This window comes from Sciurus vulgaris (genome assembly GCF_902686455.1).
Source record: "Sciurus vulgaris genome assembly, chromosome: 3".
Lineage (NCBI taxonomy): Eukaryota > Metazoa > Chordata > Mammalia > Rodentia > Sciuridae > Sciurus > Sciurus vulgaris.
This window is the reverse complement of record NC_136463.1, coordinates 98073585-98093421: the sequence shown is the minus strand read 5'-3', so window position 1 is coordinate 98093421 and position 19837 is coordinate 98073585. Positions and strand designations below refer to the sequence as shown.

General features: G+C 35.2%; 1 protein-coding gene and 1 long non-coding RNA gene across 3 annotated transcripts in view; both read right to left on the bottom strand.

Moving 5' to 3' along the window:
• Positions 1 to 19837, bottom strand: part of KYNU (kynureninase) — a 105929-nt gene that overhangs the window by 73956 nt on the left and 12136 nt on the right. For both annotated transcript variants that reach the window (XM_079135671.1, XM_079135670.1), the window contains exons 3-4: positions 7667 to 7787; positions 269 to 351 (exon numbers count right to left, since the gene is read on the bottom strand). In XM_079135671.1, coding sequence (XP_078991797.1) covers positions 269 to 351; positions 7667 to 7787 — 204 coding nt within the window. The remainder of the gene's footprint in view (positions 1 to 268; positions 352 to 7666; positions 7788 to 19837) is intronic.
• Positions 10867 to 12454, bottom strand: LOC306657192. Its single transcript, XR_013762724.1, has 2 exons — positions 11935 to 12454; positions 10867 to 11816 (listed from the first exon to the last, which is right to left on the bottom strand). It is a non-coding gene; the product is annotated as an uncharacterized lncRNA (long non-coding RNA).

Here is a 19837-nt window from a genome sequence, read left to right as displayed (position 1 = left end):
TGGGGGTATATTAGTTTAAAGATATACAAGAAAATATAATAATAGGTGTATTTCATTTTTGTACCAAATAACCTGGTAATTTTCATCATAGCAACCTTTGAATGAACAAATCTAAACAAAAGGTATAGTTATCCTTTATTGTTATGGGTTAGGGTAGAAAATCAGCATATTATTCAATAAGATTTTGACTTTATAACTCATGTTTATAACTAAATGACCCTAATGACAATTAGGGTGGGTGGGGGGACTCACTGAATTCGGTACTTACCTACAATGTCCTTCATAAGGCCTAAAATGCTCTCATCGCCTGTAATCCAAGGGCGTTTTCCTACTTCATGCCCATAACCTCCCCTAAAATTGAAAAGAGACATTAACATTTCTTAGCTTTCTGTGTGCATGTTATGTACATATATGCATGTTTATGTCTGTAATTTCTCAAATATCAACTTTTTTTTTTTTTTCTTTTTCGTACTGTCAATTAAACCCAGGAGTGTTCTACCACTGAGAAACTTCTTCAAACCTTTTTTGAAATTTTTGAGTTAGGGTTTCACTAAATTCCCAGGCTGGCCTGGAACTCTGAGTACTCCCTCAGCCTCCAGATTAGGAAAATAGGTGTGTCCCACCATACCTGATTTAAAATATCAGCATTAGCAAGTAGACATTTCTGTGTGTTTTAATAATTATATAAAAGTATGCTATTTTGAAACCAAAAAGTAATGCTTTGGGGACTCTGCTTTTTAACTTGTTATTTTAAAAATTTGATTTCTTTTTTGTTGAGGGATAGGGAAATTGCCCACATATTATTTCATTATTTTGCTATATTTTAGAATAAAAGATGTTATTTTTTTCTTTTATTTTTAAAATTTCAAGACTGTTTGAACATCCTACTTGTATACTTGCAGTATGTAGTAGTGTCTATACTAAAACACACATACTGTTTTTTTTTAGGCTAGAGACTGAAATGATTATGAATTTAGTTTTTAAAACACAACTGTTAATTGAATAGAAATGTATGAAATTTGACTACAACACTACATCCTGACCTATTTTCTGGCAATTCAACTGTCATACTCCAGTTTAATTTTTATTCTAGTAAATATCCCAGTAGGCATAATAGGAAAACACAAAATACCTAATAGTTCTTCAAGTCTTAAGAAGTTTTCATCAAATGAGGAAGGCAAATACACTTGAAAAATATAGAAGAAATTATAAAAAGGATAAAGGAAAGTATCTTGAGTTCTGTTATGCACTTGTATTTTAGGAAGCTCTAAGTGAGATTGGTCTTAATGTAAACTTTGGAGACTTGGAGGAAATAAACAAGCATATTCTTTTTGTGTAACGGTAGCCTGGGTTTGAAACCATGAAATAAATTTCAGTAAGCTGGCAGTGTGAGCTAATTCACTTAGGAGGAGAGAGAATGGTGAGACCTGAGGATGGAATCCCTGTTTATTGGCCTTTATTGATTTTCTTAGGGTAAATTCTCCCATCATAGCTTATTTCATGTTACCAACAAAATTCTGCATATTTAACAGTTGGTTTCATCACCTAGTGTGAACCAGCTCCAGGTCTCTACTGATGTTGAGACCACATTTATGAGAAACTCACAGGACCTAATTGTCCACATTTGTAATAGTAAATGAATGTCCATATGTATCTTAAAGGGCTACCATAAAAAATAAACGAGATAACATATAAACGAAATGGGTACATAAGACCCCATTGCTGGGTCCTATTTCCTTATGTAAATCTAATGCTAAAACTCCCTTCATCAGCATGTGGTGTATAACACAATTTTTAAACTAATATTTCTATTACCATATAAACTAAGATGAAGGAAGAGGATTTCCAGACTAAACATAGACTGCTAAGAACTAAGGAAGAAGAGAAGGGCAATTGTTAGTTATTATTATTCATATTATTATTAGATAGCCTGCAGCTTGCCTTCTTCTTGACTTCCAATATAAATGCTAAAGACAAAAATCATTATCATTAAATGGTAGTTAAAGACAGATACTTGGATCCTTTTTTATTTTAATCACATAGCGCTCCATGGCCTTTGCTGAAAGCACAATACATCTTATTACATTTAGGTAGTAAAATTCTATGTTCTGCCTCAGAGAATTTATATTTCAGAATATTATGCCACCTACTCCTCACTCTGGTAGACATCATGGTAATAATCTTTAAGGATACGTTTTTTTCTGCAATGCTTTTGGCATCTCCATCCCTTGAAAATATCACACACGGAGTCTGCTTCCTCATTTTGTCAGCCTGCTAGCCTGAGGTAGTGAAATGTATTTAGAAAGTGTTATCCAAATAAACCCAAAGTAAAGTGGCCTGTCATTAGAAAGAGTTGATGTAGATTAAAGTGCAGTTACAAACGTATGTATTAGAGTTAAGAAATATCTTATATTGCTCTCATTCAAAGCTGCTTAAAATAGTTGTTGCAAAGTTGCAATCTTCTTTTACAAATACTGGAAAGGAAAAGATAACATGGGAGAGTTAACTCATTACCACAGCATAAATCATTGCCATGAGTGGGGTGTTTTCTGAGATGATTACAAACAGCATTTGCTCATGAAATTAGATTGCCATATATAAAATCTAATTAGGAATTTAATACAAATTTGGATCTATTTAAAATAGGGTCGTGGTTTTGCATTCTACAAAAGAAAAAAATGTCTGTACTTTTAGAAAATTTTCCTCAAAAGTAGATGAAATTTCATAGCCTTCCTTAATGTGGTTATAAATTTTTTCCTCATTAACCAGTGGATGATAAGCCAACTAAAACTTGGGCAATTCTTTGTAACATGTCATACCATGTACTTTCTTATACATATACCTTAAAAAAAAAAAAAAAGAAATGATCCTATTAAATGAGATGACTATAAGGGTCTTCAGGAGAATACTTCTCTGGCATGCTTCCTCACTGCCCTTGATGTACACACCTTGCCCTGTACAAAGTAAGTCATTGTCGGCCATTGTTTCTGATATGTAATTTAATGGGCTACTTTCCACTTTAAATATTCTTTCCTTAATTGTCAATCTTCTTGTAAGAATCCCTTTGAAGACATAACTGTGGCAGGTGTCTGCTCCTGTGAAAAGTCGGAGAACACTACTTATCTAGCAGATTTTGACAATGCATATGACTTAAAGTGTGGTTCTGTCTTAGGAAAATAATATTCATTTTTAAACTCACACCCTGCTCCTTAGGACTGACACAGTATTGCCTTGCAGCTGAACTTTACAGTATGATTATTAACCTATGATATTCCCCTTTAAATAATCTAGGCCATTAGTAAATACTTAATATAAAATATTCCCATCAAATTCTTTTAGTTTCTCGCCTTTCTACTCTAGCAGACCCATAGGGTTCAAGTGTATTGTTGCTTCTTATTATTAGAGCACATTTTTGTTGAACATTATTATCAAATGGATCTAATCCTAAAAGATTTCTATTTATGATTATTGAAATTAATAAAATGTTGTAATTTCACAAAACAAATATATTGTTCTAAGTAAAGTGTTATTGATCAACTTTAGAAATCTCAAAATGAAATGAAATGGCAGAATAACAATGATTATGATTATGTATTTTAAGACAAACACAGAAGTAAGTGCTTCTAAGGAAAATATTTTCATAGATTTGCTTTAAGTAAATTCAATTTTTTTAGAAGATACCATTTGAATGCTACTATTCACTATCATCTGAATATGCTGTTATGAAATCTGTAAATTGAAATGTGATTATCAGTGTAATAATATTGAGTTGAGGATTTTAGGAGGTGATTCAATCATGAGTATCTAACCCTTATGAATGAGATTCATTCTTTATGAGAGTTGGGATAAAGGTGTTTGCTCCTACTTTGTGAGGACTTAGCAGGAAGCCTCATCCTTGAAGCAGAGAGGACTTCACCAGACACTAAATCTGCCACCCCTTGATCTTGGAAAATTTTGAGAAAATGGATTTCTGTTCTGTGTAAGTTATCCCGTCTCAGACACTGTGTTGGAGCAGGAGTAATAGACTAATACAGGTCTCAAAATATTTTTAAGTTTTCAATTCCCAGTACAAACAACAACAACAACAACAACAAATTCTCAGTGTACTTTCTAATCTTGACTTTCCTTTAGTGTAAGTAATCAAGGATGTGACTGTAATTATAAGATCAGGCAGCTGCATTTTAACTAGAAATGGTTTATGCTATAGATAAGTTTGATAGGCAGTATGCCTGCAATAGGTCATAAAAAGTGAAGAAGATGTCATCCATGAGTGAAGTAAAGGGCATTTCCTGTTTCACAGGCCCTTGATGGTCAGAGTCTTGATGTTTATGTCCCTTAATAATTTTCCTATTTTATCAAAGTACACTAATTTTTAATGTTCTTGTAAACACATTGTTAATCTTTTCCAACTAATAAGTTAACTTCAATGTATATTAGACTATTTAGCTAATGTTTTGCTCTCTTTGATCAAAATCTTCCATTGGTCAAGAGAGGAAGGCACAGACCAGCCTTGAGTATCAGCCAAGGAGTAGAGTAGGAGGGGGTGGCGTGAAGGAGGTAAAGAGGAATAGGCGATCAGTTCAAACCACAATGAGAGACCCTAGATCTGTAGGCAACTGAACACACGTAGGGGAGATTTACTACAGAAACCAAAGCAATAGAGAGGGGACTAATGGGACCCAGAGCCCACCAAAGTTCCAGGAAGACTACCTGAAACTGAAAACATCTGGATGAAAAGCAGCAGCTGAAAGAAACATCTAAACCTGAGCAGAGCCTCCAAAATGTACAGCTGCCATTGACCTATTCTCAGTGGGAAGATGAGGCTTCCCGTGTGGAGGTACAAATTCCTTCCTGGGGAGCTCCCAGTCAGGAGGACACTGCCCGCTGACATTAGCACCCCTATGAAAAACCCAATAGAACCTTTTACATTTTCCCACTGAAGCCCTTGAGTTAAGCAGGGTTGTAAATCTTAGCCCTGGCTACTGGGAGAGCTACTCCTTCAGTGCAGAAGCCTGGTTGTGAAATGATCCTTTCTCCAGTTAATCTTTCATTTGTCAGTTAATTTGCAGGCCGTTTCTTCATTGTGAACTAGGTTCTAAAACGGTGAAATTATTTCCTCCTACCAGAGCCTTAGCTCAAAAAGATGAGAAATGGGATTTATTTTGTCTATCTATCATCTATCTATCTATCTCTGGGACTGGGGATTAAACCCAGTAGCACTCTATCTTGGAACTACATTCACAACTCTTATTTTGATACAGGGGCTGACTAAGTTGTCCAGGCTGGCCTTGAAATTGCAATCCTCCTACCTGCTTGGAGTGCCTAGGATTACAAGCATGTGCCACTGAGCCAAGCTATTGAGGAGCAAAATAATAATAATAAACACTTTGGGAATAAAATGTGAGTGAGGAAGGGAAGCACTGACACAGAAGCATGCTTCTCAAATGCCACTGTCATTTAGGAGCAGGTGGGGCCATGATGTTGACTAGGCTACCACAGCATGAAGCAAGAAGTCTTGGTAAAACACATGAAGCAAGGATGGGATGCATATCTTTTGTCAGAATTTTAATTCATTTACATTGCCTGAAGCATTAAAATGCATCTCCTTTCTGAATCATCTAATGAAAACAAGGTAAAAAGGTTTAAGTAAGACTATGACAATAGGAGTTTGTTATGGAAGAGAAGCATTTTCCTCAAGTACAATTTTAATGTCTTAGCAGTAATCAACCAATCCCTTACTAACATACTATAACCACAAAAATATGAATAGAATAGCAGGGCAGCATCTGTTTTAAATGCTTAGAGGATAAAAATACACAGCCTTGCTGAAGGAATATCCAAGAGGCAAGGACACTCTCTAAAGTTCAAATCCATTCAATCTAATTCTCTGCTCGCTCTTACATTAAGGCCAAAAATTGCATATCAACCATTTTTATTAACTATGACCCTCATTTATTAAATACTAAAACCTGCTAGTGCAAAATCCTTCCTAACATGGTGATATGTGTTTTGCAATTTATGCATAAAACTTGTGCAGATAAAGTTATAGCAGGCTTAATAAATTATATACTCTCACATTAATTTGAAAACTTTCATTCTTAACCATGAAAATTAAGAAAGAACTATGCAGTGTTACCTAATAGCCACGTAGTATTCATTTGCACAGGGTAAACCAAACTTTAAAGAACAATCCTCTCAATATCAATGACGAGTAGCATGGAGAATGAAGAATGGCAAAGAAAACATTCAGAGTTCCTATGAGAGCAAATTATCTTGCTTTCAGAATTCTTAATTAGTTTGGTTTTATTTTTCTCAACTTTTGTTTCCTGGCCTTCAGTTTTGGCTCATATTTATTGATTTTTCAAGTTTAAATAATCAGAAAATATTTTTAAAATATTCCAATTTTTAAAAATATTTTAACACATTTAGGCACTTCAAAATTTAGAAATAAAAAATTTGAATATATAAAAAATAATTCTAGTTTCAACGTTTTCAGTGGTTACTGGGGAAAGTTAAAAAATACATAAAACTAGGTTATTTTTCTCCAGGGGTTTATAATATAGTTAATTATATGAAACTAATGATAATAGATACCACTCACCTGCCTAATCAAGAGAGACTATTGGGAAGTTAAATACTTGGTGCCTAAGCAGACAAAAGTAATGAATTCCAGTGTTCTACAAAACAGTGAGAGAACTATAGTTCACAATAACCCACCACATACTTAATGAATAACCAGAAGAGAGGAATTCAAAGTCTTCAAACACATAAATAAGGAGATGGAAACATTAATTACCCTGAGGTAATCAGTACAAATCAAAAAAAATTGACATTTTGGGAAGGATAGTCAATGTGACTGAGAAGGTTGGACTCACAGGATTAGGGTCAGGAAAGGAGAGAATGTGAAGCATTTCATTGTGAGAAGAGAAAAGTAGCACAGAAGAGATACAAGAAGAATGGTCCTGGTTAGCAAGCCTGCTTAGCTAAGCAGTGAAACATCTTTCTCAATGGGTTAGGCTCTAAGGTAGAAAAGTGCTCTCTGCTGACCAACCTCTTACCTCCTCAACAGGCTTCAGTTCCTTATTTATAAATGTATTGACAGTTTAGCCAAGAACTAATCACAAGACAGGAACATCTTTAATATCAACTCCTTTGTTAAACACTAAAGAAATAAAATAAAATGACTACATATAACACAGATGTGGGAGCATAAGTGAGAGATTTAAATGTTTAAATATGTTAAAATTTTGCTCTTGAACTTGACACTAACTTGCCATTAGGCCCGATTTGGATCTTCAACTTTTTCATTAAAAACAAAGAGTACTGAACAACACAATCGGTAATGTTTCTCTTTGCCATAGTTCAAATATTAGACAACCATTTGTGTGATTTTTAAGTTTTTCCTGTGAGATGTAGAATCATAGCTTTTAAAATAAGAACATGTAAGGCGGTACATGCTTACTATCCCAGTGACTTGAGAGACTGAGGCAGGTGGAACTCAAGTGCAAATCCAGCCTCAGCAAATTAGTAAGGTCCTAATCAATTTAGTGAGATCCTGTCTCAAAATAAAAAATAAAAAAAGGCTGGGAATGTAACTCAGCGGTAAAGCATCCCTGGATTCAATTCCCAGGACCAAAAATAAATAAATAAATGAAATAAGACTCACATTTTGGCCCATTTATCAAGCTCTTCTTCAAGAAATGTTTTAACCATTTTTGGTTGAAGTCCAAGAGAATTTCCCAAGAAATAAATGGCATTTTCTTCTTTATTTACTAAAGATAAATCAACTGAAACACAGGGGGAAAAAAAAACCAAAGCACTTATTCAATTAACACACTTCCATTTGTCATTGTTAATCCAGGACAAACAATTAATATAATTAACTCCAAGAAAGATAATAAATAACTTACAATTAGTACCAAGGAATGCATCAGATTCTCTGAAAAGTAATTAGCCTTTTGTATTTCTATATTGAAACATAATTTAAACTATCAGGGCAATTGTGATCTCTCATATTTATTGTGATACAAGAGGAAATTTAAATTAGCAACTGCTCCCAGTCATAAATAGAAAAAGACAATAGAAAGAATTAAAAACAAATTTTTTATAGGAAATACATCAGCCTATCTAATTGTATAAAAAGGCTATCAGAATTTACATAAGATACTAATATTCCGAATTAATCCATGTTGTAGATAAAGCAAATTTCGAAAACTTAAAAGATTAAAACCTGAAGTAGATGTATGGACTTAAATACTTTTTCATAATATATCAATACACATATGTATAATATTAAGAAATATAGAGACAAAGATTGTTCTCTATATCTACTTTTTGTTCAAATAAATCAGAAGTTTGGTGATGTTGTTTCCATCTTATACTTCACCCTAGATTGCTTGGAAACAAACAAACAAACAAGCAATTCTTTTGCTTGAAACTTAGCCCAGAAAATACAAGCTTACAATCACAATTATAAACTACTGAATTTTCTTTAAATTCTTTGGCGAAAATCACTCAACACCTTGTTGGTATTTCCCTGGAATTATGAAGAACCATCATCCTTTTACTTAAAACTGCTTAATAAAACCTTTAAAGACATTTTAAAGGCATACCATTTATTTCAATCTGATTACTTTTACAGAACAGGCCCACTTGTTCATTAGAATTTTTTAAACCTGACCTAATAAAAGAGGTATTAATATTATTCACACATTAAAGTTAGATTCATTAACAGTTCTTTGTTGACCTAGGGAACAAATATCAAAGAATTCATTTAAAATTTGGAGCTTTCAATTGGTGTACCAGGACTCAAGATTCAATCTGGCATTCAAACAAGTACATTTGCAAGGCTGAAGAGCTTCCCTGTGTATCAGCCCCATTGAGGACCCAGGATGTCCAGGATGCCATAGGATCTCTGCCCTGACTGTCTTGTGTTCTGTTGTTGCTCATGCTTTCACTGAGAAATAGGTAATGGGTTGCTTCATTGAGAAAATCATTTTCAAGTGTGTTCAATGTGAAAGTAAGGCAGAATTGCCATTCAAGTTATCTCATCCCATGCCAGCTGCTTCCTTCTACTATGTTCTCTTTTCTTGGTTGAATTGATTGTTTAATAAATTTCAAACCAAATGGCATTATATGAGCATGTACTCAATATTATACAATGTAGTTCTGCAAGACCCAAAAGAATGAGAACCTAACCCTCTATTTTCCACCCCAGTCCCATGTGGTTTGTACAACTTGAAAGACAGGCTGGGCCTTAAGCCTTGCATTCCTAGGTTTCCCTTGTTCCAATGAAATGATAAACAAGTTTTCTATTAAAAGCTGAAGGTGGGTCAGTATAAGGTCCTAAGAAAGGATGGCGATCCAAAAGTTGAAGAGAAAGCATGTTCACCCACTTCATAGAAAGGTAACTTCTATAAGACTGAGAGAATAGAGGAATGTACTCTGTAAATGCTCCATGGGAGACCCCAAACATGGCAGATGTCATTTGCCCCGAGTATGTGTGGGGACTGGGTAGGAAACTGATGGGAGAAGACATTTGGGCTCAGATGAATGGAGAAATTGGCTCCAGGGCAAGCAAGAGGTCTTTATGGCCTCACAGACTTCTTAGAACACTAAGAGGAGCTTGGGGAAAACCTAGTCAAAAGAAAGGGAAATTCCAAAATGAAGGAATGAAATTATTTTGAGACAGGATCTTTCTAATTTGAGCTAATGGCTTTGAATTTGTGATCCTCCTGCCTTAGCCTCAAAGAAACTGGGATTATAGCCATGAATTACCCTGTCCTGGTAGGAGTGAGAAATTTCAATTGAAATCTAGGGGTATCAAATTTGATCTTGTTTTAAAAATAAAAATTATATTCATTACTATAAAGAAGATAATTATGACAGTGACTCTTTAATTGTGCCAAATAAAAGATCTTCCTCATGTTGACCTCTCTGTTTTTTGTTTGTTTGTTTGTTTGTTTGTTTGTTTGTTTTTCTGCTGGTGCTAGAAATCAACCCAGGGCTTCACATGTGCTAGGCAAGCACTTATCCACTGAGCTACATCCCAAACCTGACCACTCCATTTCTTAACTCTACTGAACACTTAGAGCTGGTTTATTTTGCCATTGAATCTTGTAGAAGAAACCACAAAGGAGTTTCTTTTTCCTCACATTACTGCCTTTCAAATGAGTTTAGCTCATGACCCATTCATCCACCTGAATGGTGATTCTTGGAGTGTCATACCCTTATGGGTATTACAGATTCATTTCTTCTTAGTCTCTGTGATAGCATTGCCTGAGTGACTTCTTAGAGAAAAGAGAGCATGAAGTTAGTAATGTGAGGACAGCTGAGACCTGAGATTGGTAAGAACAACCTCCCATCCTTATATATAACCTACTGAATGCAACTTCTCAATAACTAATTATGAGACAGCTTTAGAGGGTGTGGAGTCAAGTGACTACATTAAAGAGCTCTTGAGGTTGTAGAGATGCCCCTCAGACAGCAGCTGGACAAAGAATACATCATGCACATAGATGTTTACAATTTTATGTATCACGGTTTTCCTCCTTCTCTCCCTTGTATTTGCTGTTTGCAGCAGTCCAGCGTATTTCATAAGCGGAAAGAGAAAAGTAAATCGAACATAGCATTCCCAAATTGCTATCAGACCTACATCTATCAGCCTCTGGAAATTCTTAATTTGGAAGGATAGGGGTGTTCTAGGAATTAAAGGCAGGGCTTTATACATATTAGGCAAGGATTCTATTACTGAGAAAACTTCCCAGCCCTGGACATTCTTGAACCACAGGGTTGTTTGTATCCAGTTTTTTTGTTTGTTTGTTTGTTTTTTGTTTTTTTGTTTTTTTAGTGGGGGGGTTGGTGGGCTTTTGTGACAGGAGTATTCCGTTGGTTAGGATATTCATTATTTCTGGACCTCAGAGTCAGACACAACAGGCTGCTTCCCACCCTCAAGGCTGTCATGTAAATAGTTACTGATTATCACATCAGTTGTTATTGATAATCAATCACCTGTTGTTTACTTAAGCTGTAGTCCAAGTCTACAGTCTTCTAGGATACCTCCATGTTTTCATGGCTCCTGTGCTTTCTAGGTATGACCCTAAAGAATGTTTGCTCTTTCAGTGCACACAAACTTCATAGTCATTCAGTGCCAGCTACTTGACCTTTAAAACTTGAGATCTTTGTATTCTGTTGAATGACTTATTTAATATTTCATGTTCATAAACTGGGGAAATGTCCCCTTCCTAAAATACTCATTGTATTTATTTTGTTCTTCAAGAGTTAAATCAGAATTGATGTATGCCAGTCATTTTTGTTTTATCAGTTTATTTTCTACTGTTGACAATTTTTTTTTTTTTTTTTTTTTTTTTAGTATATTGAGGATTTGATGTTCTGCCAAAATATTTATTGTAGAAATTATGGCGTTGATGCAGTTCTTTTCTTCAGAGGAAGAGTTGCCAATTAGGGAATGAGATTTGGCAGTTTCTCTGTGGTCCTCTTGGTTTTCTCTTCACATCAGTGGCCTTTCTGTAAAGGCTGTGGAGTTTACTGTAAATTCCCCTTTTGAAGTAAACTTCTTTTGATTAACACATGTCATTTTAGTGGGTCCCAAGTTTTGGTTAAGTCATATTGCTTCTGTTACTAACTCTTCTTGTCAGCATCATCATTTTTCAACTCTTTTGTTTCATGCCTTTGCTTCATTGCTTCTAGTTTTCTGGGGCAGGTGCTGGGGATGAGGTCTTCCTCTCTTGGGTTTGGTTCAATATGCTTGGCTGGGAAGTGAATGAAGTATCTCAATTTCTTCCTCTTAATCCAAACTGGCTAGATCTACTCTGAGGATACACTGACAGGACAGGCCTTATTATCTGGGGATCCTGTGGTTTTGCTTCCAGGTCAGATCATTTGCCAACTTGGCTTTGTCAATCCCCAGTAGACAGGATTCTTGTTCTAGGCAGGAAAGGCAAACTTATCTTCTGGTAAGATAAGTATTTTAGGCTTTGTGGATCATACAGTCTCTGTTATAATGCCTCATTTTTGTCTTTATGGTATAAGAAAAGCCATAGATGATGCATAAACAAATACTTTCTATTACCAAAAAAAGTCATTGAGCTTTGTCCAAGGTTACTCTCAAATTCTGGGAGATTGGGTATGGTATTAATTTCCTTCCTCAAGTGTCTACAATTTATGAATGCTCCTTGAGTGGGGAATGTTTGTTTCTTGTTATAAGCCTTCTCAATTAGTTAGCTATGGTTTCTGTAACAATATCCCACAATCTGGGTGGCTTAAATAGCAGAAATTTGTTGTCTAATAGTTTTGGAAAGTTTTAGAGGCTAGAAGCCTCAAACCATGTTGATGACAGCGTTAGTTCTTTCTGGGGGCTGTGAAGGATGGATCTATTCTAGGTATCTCTCTCTGTTCTGTAGATGGCTCTCTTGTCCTTCTTCTTGTTCTTGCTCTTCTTTCTCTCATGTGTGTGTGTTTGTGTGTGTGTGTGTGTGTGTGTGTGTGTGTGTGTGTGTGTGTGTTACTGGGGATTAAACCCAGGATGTCTTACATCCTAGGCAAGCACTCTATGTTATGTCCCCAACCCTTTTTTATTTCATTCTGAGATAGGAGTACACTAAACAGCCCAGACTGGCCTTAAACTTGTGAACCTCTTGCCTCAGCCTCTGGGGCAGCTAGAATTAAAAGTAGGGACCACCACACCTGGCTCTTTCTTTTCAAATACAATTTAGTTTTGATATATTTTTTCCTTTTAACTACAGAATACCACTTCCTGCCTTTCATTCTTTAGGAGAAAAGGAGAACACAAAATGATGTGAAGAAGCAAATCTGGTCCATGATTGAATGGCTCATTGTAATGCTCAAAACCCTCTTGGGTCACCAGTGTCCTGGAGTGGGTTGTTATGATTGCTAGGATGTTTGTGACATGTTTCCAGTCTGAAGATGTGGAAAAAAGAAAAAAAAAAAAGAAATCTCTGTGAAAGTTTAACTCCTGAAAAAAAATATATTGTTTACTGGTTCTGAAAGAATTCATATCTAACAGCTCTTTTCCTCCCTATATATATGTGAAAAGAGAACCCTTTATTGAAAGTTTGTGTGATAGGTAAGTAGGTATTTTTAGATGGCTCATTTAGAAAATTGAGAAAAGTTTCGTTTCTGCTTTTGTTTTTGTTTTAAAATAAAGAATTCTTTTTTCAAATTTAAAAAGAAGAAAGAAAAAAAAGATGTTTTCCAAAGATATACAATATTTTTGCAGGTTAGTGAGCATGAAATTGTTGCTGATTATATTATAATTAGTAATGGAAAGCATAGGGATTCCAGCTGTGTTTATTTCATTTGTAGTTTGATTATTTGGAGCTGTGGTATTATCAAGAAGAGCATAGGCATTTAATATGAATTGGTTGGGTAAGAACTGGCTAATTGCAAAATTGTCCCCATCTTAATAATCATGTTACTAATGTAATTGACTTTTTGTTGTTGTTATTGTTGGCAACATTGAATTGCATTTCAGTAATTTGGAATAGCACTTAACTGGTATTTATGCTTATGTTCATAAATCTGAGACATAGTCCTTGAGAAATTAGGTCAAAATTTTATCTGTACACAAATAAGACCCAGAAGCAAACCTGTGGGGAAAGTATTATTTTTTATATAAATTATTTCATTATATAATACAGATAATACTGCATGTCAAAATTCTTAAGGAGCAATTCTGTTTCTAGTCATTAGCATGAACGAACAGTTTGATAATATTCTGCATTTATTTTAAAATGTTTTTAAATAAAGTTCCCTTCTATTTAGTATAATTTAGATTTAATTGGTATTTTTTCTTCTTTAACTATGAAAAAGCTTCCCTTTTATACTTCAGTTGAAGTCAGATACAACTTGACATGGTGAAGCACACTTCAATCTGACAAAGTAAATATAACTGAAGTGCAATGAGCAGCTATCCCAGGATGTTGAAAAATAAGTGGAAACAGGAACAAACAGTCCACCACTTTTCATGCTTCAACCTATGGTTTTGACTTTACTCAGTTTTCTTATTTTTCTTGCTTATGGGTTTTGGGACTTTATGATGGTACAAAACATATATGTTCTATAGAAATTATAATCCAAAATTTGAATTCTGATTGTCTCCTGAGTGTTGGCATATTCCAGGAGCAATCAGCCATGTGACCATGAAGGTAAACAACTGATACTCTACTGTGTGCTGTGATGCTTAGATATGGTATTCAGTAGGTTAGGTGTACTAAGTGCAGTTTTGACTTATGATGGCTTAACTGAAATATAACTCCATCGATTGGTCACTGAGCATCTGTGTTTGGGGGAGAAACACCAGACCTCAAAATACAACAGGAAGAAGTTTCCTCTCTCTCTCTTTCTTTCTTTCTCTTTCTTTCTTTCTTTCTTTCTTTCTTTCTTTCTTTCTTTCTTTCTTTCTTTCTTTCTTTCTTTCTTTCTTTCTTTCTTTCTTATTTTTTTATCATCTCTGGGAAATTAAAAGACAGCACACATTTATTCAAAGACAGCCAGAAATCCCAAACTATCAAAGTGGCACTGTACGAACCAAGAAAATATCTCTATTCGCACTTCTGATTGGAGTGGTAGGTCCCTAAAGATTAGGAAGAAAGAATGGAAGTGATACTTTTTTTTGTACATTTTACTAAATAAAATTTCTATATTTTCATCTTTACTAGTATTCAAAATGTAATGAGTGAAAATATTTTGTATTGCTGTGTGCCTTAGTATTGATATTGCATGCAATAATAATATTAATTTTAACTATAGTTTAATAATATTAAATTTCTTGGTGGTATACTGAGGGAATACCAGTATTCTTTTTCTTTATAGTAATATGAGGCAATGCTCCAAAAATCTCATGGGACTTTGTATTTCTAAGAAGGATATTGACAAAAACATATAATCACTATAGTCCACTTGCAAATACTCCTTAGTCTTGTCTAATTATGAACCTGTTAGTCCTCTCTGAATGGTGACTGAAAAGACATTTGATGAAATTTAAACAGGATTTAAACAGGAACTCTCCACATTCTTGAAAATGAAGTCCATGTAGGAAAATGGTAGGTAAGACCAGACCTTGTCCAGGCAAAAATGAAAGCCTAAGCTCTTGATGGAACACTTGGTCCCAGTTGTCCATGCTGCTACTGAGATCTTGTGGAAAAATTGCCGGAAGGATGCAACAGTTGAGAGAGGCCTTGAGATTTCTTCATGAAATTTCAATCTGAATCATGTTGTCTTGGCCAATGAGATCACACATCTTTTGAGAAAAAGATTGTCTTTAGCAATTTGCATTCTCTTAGGATCTTGGGTTCTTTGAGCTGGAAACGGTGGGTAGACAACAGGTTCAGTATAGATCTGCTTGACTGAATAGCATCTCTCTGTACGACTGCCTGTCTCTCTCTCTTTCCCTCTCTTTCTCAATGCACAATCATAATCAAGCTGCTATCTTCCTTGAAAACATTCATATATTTCTTTTTGTCATAGTTTTCTTTCTTTTACAGCAATGGTTCTTGGGAAGAACATTCTAAAAACCCAGTTTTCAATATTTAACTCTTTCTATTACATCTAGAAAAATATAATTTGCCTCCCTATTATTCTGATAATATTCTATTTAGTTAAGCTCATTAAAAAAGTTATCCTTGGGCTTGGGATGTAGGTCAGGGATGGAGTGTTTGCCCAGTGTGCATGAGACCTTGGATTTGATCTCTGGCAACACACACACACACACACAAAAAAAAAAAAAAAATAGATAAAACACCACCACCACCACCAAAACTCCCCTAACTACTAAAATCAGAGGATTCGCATACAGTTCTGTGATAGCTGATGCTGATGCTGACATACTCGGCCATTTCTTTGAATTTTGTCTGTATTTGGTTTTAGAACAACACATTTCCAAAAACATGAAGAGACAGCCTACTGAATGGGAGAGAATCCTTGGCAGTTACTCTGTCAACAGAAGATTATATCCAGAATGTATCAAGAACTCAAAAAACTTAACACCAAAACAAAGAAGCCAATCAATAAACGAATTAAACAGACACTTCTCAAAAGAAGAAATACCAATGACCAACAAATATATGAAACAAGTGTTCAATATCTTTAGCAATTAGGAAAATGCAACAAAACTACACTAAAATTTCGACTCACAATTGTCAGAATGGCAGTCATCAAGAATGTAAATAATCATAAGTGCTAATGAGAATGCAGGAAAACAAGCACTTGTACACTGTTGATGTGACCACAAAGTAGTACAACTACTACGGAAATCAGTATGAGGTTTCCTCAAAAGGTCAGGAGTAGAACTGCCATCTGATCCAGCTATACCACTCCTTGGTATTTATCCTAAATAATTAAAGGCAGAATTTTATAATGACACATGCATATCCATATTTATAGGAGCACAATTCACAGTAGCCAAGTTATGGAACCAACCTAAGTGTCTGCGAATATATAGAATGGATAAAGGAAATGTGATGCATATACACAATGGAGTTTAATTCAGTCATGAAGAAGAGGTAATTATGCCATTTTCAGAAAAATGAGAGCATTATGTTAAGTGATACAAGCCAGACTCATAATGTCAAGAGTTATGTTTTCTCTCATATGTGCTAGAGATGAAAAAGGAGAAAAGTGGGGAGAATCTGATGAAAATAGTAGGAAGACCAGTACAGTAGAGGAAATGGACCATGGGGAGGGAGGCAGGAGACAAAGGAGAGGTACTGGGGGGTGAAATTGACCAAATAATGAATCTGCATGTATAAATATGTAACAATGTATCCCACTATTATGTATAATTGTGATGTACAGATAGAAAAAGAATAATAAAACTTCCTAGCTGCTAAAATGAAAGTTCAACACATAGGCTCTGTGACAGCTGATACTGATGCTGGTAAGCACCATTTCTTTGTCCCTCTGAATTTGATTTTAGAGCACTAAGTTTCCTTGTTCTATATGTCCAACTCTGTCTAGAACTCATCTTTGCCAGTGCTTAAAATTTGTTTCCACCAACCTCTAAGAGTGGGTAAGATGCCTAGATTACATCATCCACACTCACATTTTCAACTATCACTTAAATACTGATGATTCTCACATTTGTGTCTTTAAATTAAACCCAACTACCAGACATGCCCTAAGTTCTGTTCTGTCTTTACCTTATAGAAATAGAAGTGTTTGCTTTGTGCAAGATTACCAAAAACCCAAATAACACTGGCGCATAGCATATAGGTAGACATGGTAGGAGGCAGCATCTAAGATCTTCCTTAGAGGAGAGCACACACACACACACGCACCCACTTTTATTCTTTGTCCCTGCATGCTTGCTATGATTTGAGGCATAACTGCCACCTTCCTGGACTCAGAGGTCAAAGCCACAGATGGCAGAACAACAAAAATGAAAAGCAACTCTAGGTTCTCTTCTTAGATAAAAAAATTCCCCCTACAAGCCAATTACAACCAGTAACTATCAGCACTATTCACCTCAGCCAGGAAGCTTGGGTCATTTTCTTTCTCTTACTATGAAATCAAGGTTATTTAATGAGTATTTCCAATTTTTCTTGAATCTTTCCTTTTCTTCTCCTCCATTACATTTCCTTTTCAACCTTGTTCCCTGTTACTACTGTCCAGTTATTTGCTATTTACTCTTTTATACCATTTACCTTATTTATTCTATTACACACCCTCCTAGGTACTATTTACCCACATCCACCTACTTCCTGGCACACTTTGAGAATGCAAAAACTTTTCTTAGAGACTAAAACAACTTTACTTTCTTGTGTCTTTGCAAATTCTGTTCCCTCTGAACAGTGGGACCTCCTCCCCAGGGTCTTCTTAAAAGACTTCCACTCATACACAGGGTTATAAAACATCTCTATCCTTAGAAGCAGATAGTCTATCAAGACTAAATTACAAATAAGTTCACCAAAATGAATCCAAAGACAGGTCTGGTGTAGTGGCACACACATGTAATCCTAGCCACTGTGAGGGCTGAGACAGGAGCATCACAAAATGAGGCCAACCTTAGCAACTTAGCAAGGCATTTATCAACTTTGGAGACACTGTGTCAATAGTAATAAAAAGGATTAGGGATGTGGCTCAGTGGTAAAGTTCCCTTAGCTTCAATCCCTAGTACCAGTACTGAGAAAAAAAAAAAAAAATCCAAGAGATAGGAACAGTTTAAAAATCTATAAATTTAAACTTTTAACTGTAGAAATAGTCTTAATTGTTCTCACAGAAAGTAAATAAAATCAATGTGATTCAAGTCACATAGTCATAAAACTATGTTCTTTTATAACTGATTAAAGCATCTTTTATTTAATATAGTGTTAACTGTTTTTAAAGAAAGGATTCTAGTTTATAGAGAGAGGAATACTTAACCCTATTTTGTGCATTGATAGCTCATAACTGTCACAATCTTCTAAACCTAGCAAGTGCTGAACTGAAGGGGGTCTGGTACATCATGGGACCTCTGGAGACAAGCTCGAGCCTGAGTGCTTTGCTATGCCACTTTGATCTCAGGCCAGATGTCTATATATGCAAAGTTAAAGTAGAACTGGCTTAGGGGGGTTTACATTGATAATTATTTAACTTACTGAAGTTGGATATTTACTGATCTCAGGGATGCGTGATAAGACTGAAGAAAGGGAACACTTGATTATAAAAGAAACAGTGACAGATCAGTTTAAGAAATCTTCATACATAGTTTACATATAAGGAAAGGTTTTTGAGTTAATGATCTATAGGCAGCAAAATCATAAAAGGTTCAGTAGATTACTAGAGGCCTGGTGCTTGGGTGGTCTTAAAGGGGAAATCAAGAAATGTTCTAAACCTAGGTTATGGTTGAACAACCACATATACTTACGAAAAATTATTGAATTGTACACTTAAAAATGGAGAGAATTTTATGGTACGTACATAACATATCAATAAAGTAATTTTTGAAAAGTAATAGGTTAGATTTAAGAGATTCGGACCAGGAAGAGCAATATTTGGAAAACTTTTCTGGTTCTATTTATAGGATATTTTCACTTAAAATTCCTCAGATAAATGAAAGAAAGAGTTTCTTTTCTTAAAGCTTAAAAGAATAAAAACTGAGAACCAAAATACAGAGAAAGGCTAAATTTAACACAATAAGAGGAAAGTAAGACAAAGAAAAATAAAAGCAAATGGCCAAGAAGTTTATGAAAAATTGTTCAACACTGATCTAAGAACTGCAAATGTAAATGAAGAAGCAATTTTTGATTATCTAATGAGCAGATTTTTAGCACTGGCTAATAACTAACAATAGTGAGGCGATCTATTTGTTTCTGGAAGAAATGTAAATTAGCAAAACTGGGCAGTTCACTTGTGGGTTGGGGATGTGGCTCATTGGAGTGATTGCCTAGTACGCATGCAAGAGGCCCTGGGTTTGATCCTTAGCACTGCAAAGAAAAGGCTTCAGTCATGTGCCTTTGCAAAAATAATGTATCTTAAGAGGCTATCCAGTATGCTTCCAGAGATTTAGGAATAAGGATGTTTCAAGAAGAAATATGTACAATTTCACAAAACTTAGATTCCTTCCAAAATTTAGGCCTTGCATTTCTGTTCATCATTGCCTTCTTCCCTTCCCCTTTCCCTCCCTCTCTCCCTCACCCCTTCTGTCTGTCTCTTCTTTGGCTATGGCTCTGATTTTCGGAACAATGCTGAAGATCTCTGCACTACCAGTTAAGTGAAAGTATTTTTGACCCTTTTCCTAATAACATCTCAGAAACATTCTAACAAGAGAAGAAAGGTTAGTTATTTTGAGGTTTTCTATTGGAAATCCAAAACAAACATC